Genomic DNA, 12,647 nt, shown 5'->3' on the forward strand with positions numbered 1-12,647 from the left:
TGGCTCTGCTCACTTTTGCTGACACCCACTTTCATTCTGGACCTATCCATTGCTGACATGCAGCTCCTGGAGGCTTGTCCATGAGGCTGAAAAAAGTCCTTTGTCCCAATATATCTGCTATTCATAGAACATAGTGACAGCGGCCACCGAAGGAATATCTATGGATTACCAGCACAGATTTTTTTTTAAAAAAATCATTATTATATCTCAGTGTCTCCTTTGTTCTAGCAGATTATAATTCTTATTTTCCTATTCCCATTGCCACCTGATCAGCCACACCATTACGAGTTATTGCTCCATCAGATGCTCTTTCTCATCTTGCTATAATGCAAGACATCAGGTATAATGTGACATCAGGTAGCGATAGTTGTTGGCTCTGGTGCAGAATACTACTTCAGCACAGAAATGCTTCCATTACTATGGACAAGAAAAACAACCGCAAAGCAAATGAGCCACACTGTATACACGGCAACAGCCACCTACTGGATATATTCAGAAATACAAAAATATTTACAGAGTAAACCTGCCAATCTTAACCCTTCAAGGCCCACTCCCCAATTTCACTCAACTCTTTCCTTTGACACTCCATTTAATAGTGTCTTCTTCTTCTAAATAAATTTATATAAAATTCCAGCTACTTTTGCTTTGCTATGTCATTCATCAAAAGCTAGTGCCTAGTTTCCTTCCCTCTCTACAGTAGACCTAGCCCCACACTTTTCTTCCTCACATCCAGATCCTATTCCTTTGAACAGCAGCAAATGTTCCATGGGCTCTTCAGAGGCAGCATCTTGCTCTCTCTGCCAAGCCCATGTTTTGGGATAGAAGGCATTCCTAACTTCTAATCCTATGAAATTTGAAAAATGAAGTCCTCCACTCAATATATCAGATACTGAGAATTCACAATCTGCAGGTAGTACAAAATAATATGAAGCATATGTTGGGAAGGAGGGGCCAGTATCGCTTGGAAATTCTTTCTGGGTTTGAAGCAACATAGAGGTCCATGCTTGCCAGCTTTAAATGACCTTAATGATCACATGAACAATTTTACTATCATGACCGTAAGTGCACAAATGAACGTCAGTACAAATATGTTTGATCAAAGATGTCAATCACAGCTGTACATTGATCGATCCCTTCCTCATCTTTGTTTCCTTAGATGTAGGATCCTGCCCAACCTATTTTAACAAAACAATTATTCAACATATATTTCCCACTGCTATGCCCTGGATCTAGTGAAAGTCAACCTAGTGCACCATTCTCTTTTTAACAGTAGGCAAGCAGATGCATTTGGATGTCATGCAAAGACTAAGCCAGAGCTTTTCGAACTGTGTGTTGCGACACATTAGTGTGTTGGCTGCAGTGTGTAGGTGTGTCGCACAAATGCTCCCACCACTCCTCCCACGGCTGGAAAGGGGCTAGTTTATGCTCTGGTTTGCTAGTAAAATTGAATTACTGTGCCGTACTAAAAGATTCATGTTTAAAAGATGTGTCACCAACATGAAGAGTTTGGAAAGCTCTGGACTAAGCTATAAAAAGACCTGTAGTGAGCATTGGGCTCACACACTCCCTCCATCACCCTAGCATGGCCACAAGGAGGAGATAGTATGCTTTTGATTGCAATTAACTACAGTTTAGCATGCTGTCCAAATCACCTTCATAAACTTGGTTGGTTGAAGTTTAGGATTAACCACAGTTTGTTGGGTTTGGAAGACAAAGCAAGCTGCAGTTAATGTACCTAAAAATCTTCTAAATTCTTCCTTGTGGAACAGAGAGCAAGTGGGCTGTAGTTGCTTCTTCTACAACCTCGTGCTTTCTTTTGTTTACCTTCTGGTACAACCCAGCTGAAGCTGTCTCTCCCTTTGAATCACCTGCTACTACCACTCCTGAATCTAACAAAAACACCAACATACTACAAGGTAATACAATATATAAAATGATGGTGATGGGATATTATTATTATTATTATTATTATTATTATTATTATTATTATTAAATGCAGAATTCTCTGGGCCCTAATCACCAGGGCAGATCCTCTGCTGCTGCAAATCAGTCTTGAAGGGGTAAATATGTATATCCAGCACATATCAGCTGCATGCAAAGTTCACGAAACCTGGCCTTGGCTCTTCCATGCCATAATGGTGCTTACAAAGAGCTGACAGCTTTGCGAAGAACACGAAACCTCCAGTATGGTTTGACTGTGGACAAAGCCATCTAATGAAAGTTATGTTTTGTCTTGCTTTAAGGGGTTTGGGATTGCTCTGCCGATGATCCAATCTGTCTTTGATTATGTGGGTAAACAAGTATTAACCCAGACCTTCAAATCAAAGTTATGACTCTGGTGACAGCAGGGAGCAATCCCAGAAGTCCTGCCTCTAAACATTGCAATATGCTACAGTAAACCAGGTGGGTTTTTTTGTTTTGTAAGAGGGGGAGACTGGCATCCCTACAATGTATCCTTGAGCCATGCCACAAAGTATTTCGCTTTGCTCTTGCAGAAGGTAGTTAACACTGAAATCAGTTTTGATAGCACGGTTACAGTGCATTTCTTATAAACTTGCTCCTCCCCGGAGACTTCCACGAGTTGCAACTAATTTATCATTGCCACATCCATAGCGATTCACATATGAAACATAGTCTGGTTACCTTGGAAACCAAGCTGGCCCGGTAGGCTGCCAGAGCTTTTAGATACTCCTTCTTTGCTGCTTCAGTTTTCCTTTTATATGCCTGAAAAGCCCAAGAAAAGAATATTAATTAAACAAACAGAATAGGATGGTACTTTTCTGACTGTGCTGTGACTTACTCCTTGCATATCCCTGAAGGGGACTGTGACCTGCTTTGATTTGTTACAAGAGGAGACTTCATGTATGACTGATGTGAAACTGCAATTGGTCTGCAATTTCCAAAGACAGAATGCAGGCCTAAATCAAAACCACCATATCTAAACAATTAAAAAGAACCTGGAATCAATAAATGGTACCTGGTCTATTATAGATTGTGCTACCTTGTGTTTCATCTGTATGCTCCCGCAGTGCATGAGATAGCTTAACTAGTTGTTTGAAGTGGTCAAGAATCTGGGTCTTGTTCAAAGTCTAAAAAAAATTATGGTCTGAAATGGTTACTGAAAGAATCATCTCCTATAAGTCTAACTGCATGCTGCAGTCATCAGGAGACGTCCTTCCTTGTATCCAATCCGCAACAGGTGGGTGGGTAAGTGGAGCAGAGTCTTCTTGATGGTGGCACCTGGGTTCTGGAAGACCCTATCCAACAAAACTCCAAGAAATCCAGTTGACCCACAATCTCCCTGCCTTCTGTAGGAAGGTAAAAATGCTCTTTGCTATAGCTTCTAGTTTACATTAGATGAATTTATTGTTGTTGATGCTAGAATTTCTTTATTCCTTTCTGTATTGTTTTACTGCTTAGTTGGTTTTTATATTTTTTTAAAATTGTGATTTGCTTTATTATGGGAGTCATCCTGGGGCAGTATACAACATTTTAAGGGACAGGATTCTCTGTGTAGCAACCATGATGTTCATAGTACTTGTCCTTCTGGTGTTTTTGAGGTAAGAAAATCTATGGTGATAAGATAGATTCCTTAAAATACATAGCCTTATGTTTCATATGTCATGATGGCACTCGATTGACAGATAGAACGCCCACCCCATCCAAGACTTGGATTTATAGGCTTGGAGGCTGACAAGCTAGAAATCTCTGAGTGTGAACTTTTTGAATGTTTCTTTTTCAAATAGAGGAGTAAAGCCATCACAGAAATGAGCTATACTGCTTCATGTTGGCAATGATATGAACCCACTTCATTTGCCCTGAAATCAACCAGGGGGCTTCTAGAGGAGTTCCTAGAGAAGTGAAGAAGTAAACTTAACTTTGTAAAGTATGACAAACCATAATGTTATGCATCATTACCAGTTCTGTAACTAGAACTGGTATGAATTTCTGTTTACGCTCATAACTAATAAGGACCAGGTGAGTTAAGAGCTTACAATGTGAATGAAACATGAGCTCAATTTACTGCCTACACTTAAGTCAGATCTGCTTAAATAAATAGGACTAAATTATGTCACATTTATTTCAATGGGTCTACTCTAAGTGTGACTAAGCCTGGATCCAAATCGCTTCGTTTTGGACAAATGTAGCTGCCTAATCCTTGTGATAATACTTGTGATGTCAATTGCTGTACAGCATAACTACCAAGAGAGGAGTCCAACGAAAACTTGACTATTAACATTGGGCAGCAACCCAATGTTAATGTTCATTCTGGGAAACCAGACTTTTTATTTAAAAAAAACTCCTCCAGCTGTCCTCATCTTATTAGAACATCTCAGGAATTGGGATGTTTTCATTTGCATAAAAATTACACGAGATAAAAACTAGATTTAGGCCATTTATATGTAGCTGAAATGAAGGTTTCCAAACTTCTTAACAAGGAAAAAAAAACTGCTTTGTGGTTAACAAGTGAAGCCAATTTGAGCTTCAAAAACCCACCCCAATTTCTTCAGAAGACTCCCAAGAGGATATCAGGTTTGTCAGTGAATAAATTTCTTACTTTTAAAAATTTTCTTTAGTTACACTCAGAAAGATTTAGCTCCAGGGAGAAGTTGCAGTTTTTTTGTAGATAATGATCCTGTTTCTCAAGGTAAAATGTGAGAAGTAGCAGCTTAACAAACATTTGATCTTCATAATCTTAAATTGAATTGAAGTTCATATGCAGCAAACTCTTAAATCCAGGACAAACAGGTAAATGAAATGATAGTGAGGAATCTATTAATCAGATTAATCATGCATTTCCTTGGGTTCCATGTGCAGTTGCCTCTGGAGAAGATTCTCTCTCCTAGTGTAGCTAATCTTATGACTGTTCAAACATAACAGGGAAAGACAGTAAGAGCAGAGGAATGAATCCTGAACTCCACTGTCCTAAATTGAAACCTTTTCCTCATGTCCCAAATGTTGAAGGAGTAGTGAAACTGACAAGATCTGATCTTCCACAGCTTCTGGTTTATTTATTTAGTGAATTTATACATCACTCTATACCTGGAGGTCTCAGGGCGGTTCAGTTTCACACAAAAGGGGATAGCCTTACTCTGGCACATGGGGAACCTAAGGAGACCATTAAAAACAACAAAATAGGTTTGGTGTATAATGCTGAACAGGTATACTTAAGAAGCATAATGCACTGCCAAAAGAATTTTGTTTAAAAAAGTAAATTTAGAAAATATTATTGAGCTGGCAAGGAACTGGTGTGGGGAACAGACAACTTCAAATTTTGTCTTTTCTTTTCAAAGGGCTACATGAGCCACTCATATGGATATGGATACTTATTTTCATGTACAAAACTTTCCTCCAAAGCCTTTTAAAGCTCTCAGGGCAAGGAAGGCAAGCATGCTATTAATCTTGATCAATATAAGTGCAGACACTAAACCATGCAAATATCTATATAAGAAGCATTGTTGCACATCTGCAAGTCAGATTTGGATTTTCAAGGGTACAGCTCAAACCACAAAGGGCTGGTTTAGTTTCTTGATATACTTCCAACCTGGAGCAGTCATGTAGATGCAGCTACATAGCGAAAGTAACACCTACATTTCTTGCACAAGGTACAGTACCACCAGTAAATGCTATTTCTTCCACCCAGAAGTGTGTGTATATCTGTTGAAGGTGATGGGTGGAGGCCGAAAGTATATTGAGAGCCGGGGATGAAAGAGACAATACAAAAATCTTCACTGTTAAAGAATGATCATTTTACTTATTGATTTTTGTAGCAGGTTGATAGCATATTACTGCCAAAATCACATTTTCAACTCATAATCATTCATGTTGGCCTTACAAGAATGTTATGCAATTAACTGTTCATTGCTGTAATGAGCTGCAGAATATCAACTGTTCAGAGACAAAAATTATGATATTTGGTTACTGAAGGATGACATATTAACAGCCAGCCAATTCAGCAGTTATCGACCTTCCCTTACCTAAGAGTAAGGTAAAGGTAAAGGGACCCCTGACAATTAAGACCAGTTGCAAATGACTCTGGGGTTGCGACGCTCATCTCGCTTTAAAGGCCGAGGAAGCTGGCATTTGTCCACTTCCACAGACAGTTTTTCTGGGTCATGTGGCCAGCATGACTAAGCCGCTTCTGGTGAACTAGAGCAGTTCACGGAAACACTGTTTACCTTCCCGCCAGAGCGGTACCTATTTATCTACTTGCACTGCATGCTTTAGAACTGCTAAGTTGGCAGGAGCAGGGACAGAGTAACGGGAGCTCACCCCATCGCGGGGATTCGAACCGCTGACCATTCAATCAGCAAGCCCAAGAGGCTCAGTGGTCTAACCCACAGCGCCACCCACGTCCTGAGTGGCTATGCAAAGGCTTCCTGATCTGTGGCCCCTGGAACAGGCCACTGTGTCCTGTGACAACCTGGGGACCGACCGCCCTGCCCCAGATCCATCCCCAAAGCAATTTAGGGGTAGGGCTAAGGCTTCTTAAAACCTTATTCTCAACATATGATTGGGAGGCTGGGGTGGAGTGAGATGCTGCATCCTCGCCACCCCTTCCTGACAGAGGAGTGGGTTGGTAAGCAGAAAGATTCAGCCCTGCGGAATTCTACTCCATTGTGAAGGGCTTCATTGCAGCTTGGCAAGGAAAAGCAACTGGCAGATCAAATCGTTTTGCTAACCAGCTGGGGTGGAAAGATGGAGAGGTCTGGTGGGAAGGAGAGGCTGGCTGAGGAAAGCATCCATTCCCCTCTCCCATGAAGATGCAGCTGCCTAGTAGGTCCCTCCCTTTTGTGAGTTCTCCTCCCTGCCCCATGCCTACTTTTTCTTTCTCCATCAAGCCCCCTCCGCTTCAAGCTTTGCATCAATCTCAGAAGCATAATGAGCCATGCTGACCTTGGGGTCTCTCAACCTGACTCGACCAATGCCCTGATTTCCTGAATCAGCCTTATTTGATTTGGGCCCTGGATGAATCTGATGCACAGCCCTGTCTGGGAGTCCTCTTTTCCTCTTCAAGAAAACAGGAAGTGGGAGAGTAACATTTGTGTTCCATACAGTCAAATAAATTGCCAGTGAGATGTTTATGTTGCACTTGCAAATGCCTTCTTTAAAACATAATAGAGCAAAATCCCTAGTTCAGGCACAGAATATGGCGCTCAAGTCTATCCAAATGAATGAAGATCCCATGGAAAATGTTTTTAAAGCATATCTTAGCTTTCTCTAAAATTACTCATTTATCTGCTCAGTGCTGAGACCGAAATAATCAAGATTGGCAAAAGGAAAGTATGGAATTACTGGAATTCCCTGTTCCACAAAATTAATATGCCTTTTGCTCTAGTCATGCTTTTCTTGTGTGTAGCGGAACTGTGCAGTCACTGTAAAGTGAGAAGAAGAAGAGTTTGGATTTGATATCCCACTTTATCACTACCCGAAGGAGTAGTGATAAAGCGGCCAACATTCTCCTTTCCCTTCCTCCCCCACAACAAACACTCTGTGAGGTGAGTGGGGCTGAGAGACTCAGAGAAGTGTGACTAGCCCAAGGTCACCCAACAACTGCATGTGGAGGAGCGGAGACGCGAACCCGGTTCCCCAGATTACGAGTCTACGACTCTTAACCACTACACCACACTTATTCTCTGGCCAACTGTTTAGCCTCATTCCCAAGACACATCCCTGTCTTGTGCTTCGTTGTCAGCAAGGTGTCCCAATTGCATGTAATCCCTACCCATGAGCAGGAGCTTGTGCATTTCACTTCCTTTACAGGCAGTTGTGAGCCACTCGCCATTTCCAAGAGTAGTGGGGGGGGGATAACGAAGGGGGAGGGGGAGGGAGTTGAAACAATCCACCGGTGAAGAAGCCCTCACAGAAAAACACAGCAAAACAGCAGTTTTAAAGTGCACCAGCAATTCAAACAAACGCTGCAGCTTAGAAAACAAAAAAAAGCCAAACCCGGCCAGAAAGCCAAGCTAGGTAAAGGAACAATTGCTGGAGACTCACACTGACCACGTGCGCAGTACGCGCTCATAGAACTCACCCCCACAGCTCTCAGATTTCCCCCCTTTCGAGCACGCTGCGATGCTGCCGACAAAGACAGGGAGAGTGTCTGTTTTAAAATCGGAGAAGAGCAGCACACACACACAGAGTGACTGATTTAAAATCGGAAAAGCGCAGGCCGTTTCTCGCTGCAGGAACCCGGAAGAGAAAATCCTCCTGACTCGCACAGGACGACGAAGAGAAATGAGGCCAGGAAGAGGCTGGCGCTGCAGCATAAAGGCTGCTGGACACGCCCCCCCATGGCACCTGGTTGGACGGCCACTGGGGGGGGCGTGAGCGCCAGCCAGGTGAGCTGGAGGCAGGGGGCAACGCCCCCTGCTAGGAGCGGTGTTCGGGCTCCCGCCCACAACCACTCCCCTCTCTTTCAGGGAGGAGAGTCTTTGTGAGCCACTTGCCATTTTCCCAGGAAGTGGCTGCAAAGTCAGGGGCAAGGCTGCCCTGCAGGCACTAAAGGAATGTGTGACTAGAACTTTTGTCAAAATAGTATCCGCAAAAATATATGTTTTAGTACTCAATCAGTAGCACCGAACTGGGCTTGTAAAACTGAAGCCCTGCTCCACAGATCTACTGAAAGACATGCATTTTGTTTCGGATATAAATAAAGTGTTTCTGTAATCTGTGTCCATCTGTAAAGTAAAAATACAGCTATGAGTCATAAACCTGCCATGGAAGGTGATATGGTTTTAGCTACTAATTTTAGACCTTATAACTACATCCAGGCTGCTCTTAGCAGCTGAATTTTATTTGGGATTTTGACCACATTCTCCTTGGGCCAAGTCTCATGACTGTCCATGGTGAGGCTGGCTCCTTTTGCAAATATGGAAGTTTACCATTTGTGTGCACAAGTCAGTCATGAAAACTCTGCACACACTGATTTTTGGCATGCCACTGGGAGTCTTCCACAAGTCCCACTATCAGCAGCATCGTAAAGGAAAAGGTGTGCACATGCATGGCATCAACTGGCATGTGGTACCATTGGCTTCAAGCACCAGCTCCCATCCAAGAGGGATGCCCTTCCTGTCTCCATTTAAAAATTTCGCTCAAGTAATATAAAACTCTTGTTTGACAAACGAGGCCTTTGGGCCTTAAGCTTCAATTGACAATTTTTTGATTAAAGTCCTGAACTATTGATCCTTGTACACAATTACTTACACACACACACACACACACACACACACACACACACTGATCCCATTCTGGACTGCAAAAAGGGAGAAAGACAGGGCTAGATTCAGTCCCCACTCTATCCCTTAAACGGTGGGTGGCACTTTTAGAATTAACCGCGCAGACCATCTGTTAAGGGATATTGGTGCGGCCCCAATATATCAAGGATCACTGCTCTGGGATTTCTATTACGGGCAGATTACCTGGGCTGCACTGGAACTTAATGCTATAAATATAAGCTAATTGGTAGAGCTAGCAAGAAGCGAAAGCTCAGTTCTCTTGAAGGACTTCATCTCACTCCAGGATACACAAGCACTCCTGTTCCCTCCTTCCTCCCACCAATAGGATGGAACTGAATGAATGTGTGTTGTTGTTGTTTTATTTTAATTGGTACTGAGGGCTACAAGACACTTTGCCTTCACATTTTACTCCTAACAACCATAATCATATGTTTGTGAGCAGGTGAATCTGACAATGCTAACTGTGAACAGCCCCTCAATATGAGTGTCAATATAAATGTCAATATATCTTTTAAACCCACAATTCTGACAGGCCTTGCTTTTTCTTAATACTGTTTCGACTCTTGCTTTGGTATGTAACTATAGTAGAGAATAAAAGGGGGCATGCACAATAACTCACAGTGGGCTGTGCATATATGTGCTCAGTAAAAGACTGCAACTGTGCCAGCACACTCCACCTATTGCAAAAAATAAAATAGAAATGTTTGTGTGTATGTGCGTGCATGCACACACACACACACACACACACACACACACAAGGTATGCTCTCAAATGCATACAAGTGTCATGCACAAAAAGAACACACAGTATGCATTACACACGAACACATGCGCAACTTGTGAAGGGACGGGGAGGAGGGAGTATGTGTACGCCCCTACCCCTTTTGTGCATGTGTGCACGTACCTCCCACTCTTTCCCTCCTACCATTCCTTCTTAATCTATCTGGCAACTAATGGCAAGAATTATAGGTAAGGAGGAGGTTGGCAGGCTCTCTATGACAAGCACAGCTTCCAGCAATCACCTCAAAGGTGGGGAAGGCATCCGCTGAGCATCTGCTCAGCCCAATCCAACCTCCCACTGCTAGTGCTGCGTGGGCATCAGCTACGAGGCTGGCTTGTTCCCTCATTATTTTTCTGCAAGTTAAGGGGGGACTTAACTATAGATAGAAACCTTCTCCAGTTTCTCTTCTTTGTTGTCCAAATGGATACAGATTCTGCATTTCAAACCATTAAAAGATTGCCTTCTGTTCCAATAGAACATGCTTTTTGTTTATAGCATTGCAAAATATCCTCTTTCCAGGATCCTCAAAAGGGCACACTCATTGTGGTTTTGTGGTACACTGATTTAAATGTAATTGATTGAGAGCCAGATGGTTAGTTCAAACTGGAATACCACATGAGTCTCTGCAGTACGAAAATGATTCAACATGCAGCACATAGTTTAGATTTTACCATGCACTCAACTGAAGAAAATGTTGAATGTTGTCCAGAGGACCTATATTTAAGGCTTGGAATGAATCAGTTAAGAGCTAGAGCACAAGATTCTGCAGGGGACCTTTTCCCCTTTCTGCTTTTCCCCTTCCTGCTCAACCTGTTGAGGACATAAAAAGAGGTAGAGGATGTAGCTGGAGATCGAAAAGCCAGTTGGGTGGGATTTTCCCCACAACAGGCCCACCACCTTTCGCAGTTAAATAAAACAATAAAAACTTTGTTGACAATCTAGCAATGAATATTCCTGTTCTAAGAGTTAACATTCCACACTTCTTTTTTGATTACACAATGCATAAGACAGTTTTGCCACTTCGGATCATTTCATTTCTCCCCCACCCCTGTCTGGTAGATAAAAGTGAAATTTCCTTTCAAAGTCAAACTAAACCCCAGTCAACTGCAAGTTCTATTGCCTTCCTCTCTATTAATATTAGAATTGCAGACTCTAACAAATAAGATTGTTATTGCTTATATTTTTATTTCTATCGTTTTAACCCTTTATGCTATTATATCTCGTCCTTGCCTTTAAGACATATCTGGTAATTTGCTTATTTGACTTCTGTATATGAAAGCATAATATAATAATAATAATAATTTATTATTTGTACCCCGCCCATCTGGCTGGGTTTCCCCAGCCACTCTGGGCGGCTTCCAACAGAGATAAAAAATACACTAAAATGTCACATATTAAAAACTTCCCTGAACAGGGCTGCCTTCAGATGTCTTCTGAATGTCAGGTAGTTGTCCATCGCCTTGACATCCGATGGGAGGGCATTCCACAGGGCGGGCGCCACCACCGAGAAGGCCCTCTGCCATAGTATCTACCTGTATCTACCTGCATAGTATCTACCTGTGTGCCCTTTTAAAACAACTGTGCTGACTGACAAGTTTTCACTTGCAGAAAGAGTTACTTGCTTTGTATGTGTTAACATGATTTACCTGTGGCCCTGTTTAGAAACTGTACTTACTGTGGCATCTTATTGACTCTAATAATGGGAAGTGTGTGGCTAAAATCCCACTTGACACCCTGAAAATCCAGGGCAAAATGTGAACAGCACTTCCTACCAGGGCTGCTTAAAAACCATCCGTGTTAAAAGAGCTTTGCAAGGAGATTCATTTAAATACTGACTGAACTAGCCTTCTTTCTAATTTAATCATCTATTCCCCCAGAGATATTAATTCCAGACATTTTTTTAAAAAAAAATAAATATTCTGCATGTTTCGCCAGATAATCTGCCATGCCTGTGGGTTTATTTTTCTATTCGTCAGCTGGAGCATTCATTAGTCATTAAGGGACTGGGTGGGTGTTGGGAAGGAGCAGAGGGGAGCAAATATGTTACTGATTATTGGGAGGAGGGAGAAATCAGAGTTGATGGAAGCATATGTCAGAGTCGCAATCCTGACGCCTCTGTATCTTAGCAAAGCAACTAGTAATTGTGCCATAATGAAATGTTCCATTTTGATAACCAGTTAATTAGACAAGACAATTATTCCAAACCCCTCTGACGCCCACAGAACCGCTCTATGTCAAGCGCACATGCTGAACGACAGGAGTAGCTGTTATTGGTAAACTTTGGATTCCAGCCTGCTTGTTTCAAATAGAGCAATGCTGTATAGTGTAACTAATGAATGCTAAGCAAACTGGGCTTCTCACGTTAAAATTCTCCTCCTGTATCACAGGGATTAGGGCAGAACATAAGGTATGGCAGGACATAAATCCTGCCATCAGCACCTACCAGCTACTGAAAACAAAAAAGCTAATTATTGTCATTGACTTTCTAAGAGAACCGAGGACCAAACTAGATGTGATTATTAAATCTTCGCATTTAACATGCAGGTTTTAAAAAGATGCAAAAGAAGCATCAGATGGATAGAGCTAATAGCGATCAGGGTTACGGCAAGTGCAGAGAGTTGGATTTAA

At 42.1% G+C, this 12,647-nt stretch overlaps 1 protein-coding gene across 7 annotated transcripts in view; it reads right to left on the minus strand.

Moving 5' to 3' along the window:
• Positions 1 to 12,647, minus strand: part of TOX2 (TOX high mobility group box family member 2) — a 269,513-nt gene that overhangs the window by 14,086 nt on the left and 242,780 nt on the right. For all 7 annotated transcript variants that reach the window (XM_081866796.1, XM_081866793.1, XM_081866798.1 and 4 more), the window contains one exon: positions 2,644 to 2,724. In XM_081866796.1, coding sequence (XP_081722922.1) covers positions 2,644 to 2,724 — 81 coding nt within the window. The remainder of the gene's footprint in view (positions 1 to 2,643; positions 2,725 to 12,647) is intronic.

The sequence above is a fragment of the Podarcis erhardii genome (genome assembly GCF_964252035.2).
Source record: "Podarcis erhardii genome assembly, chromosome: 6".
NCBI classification, from domain to species: domain Eukaryota; kingdom Metazoa; phylum Chordata; class Lepidosauria; order Squamata; family Lacertidae; genus Podarcis; species Podarcis erhardii.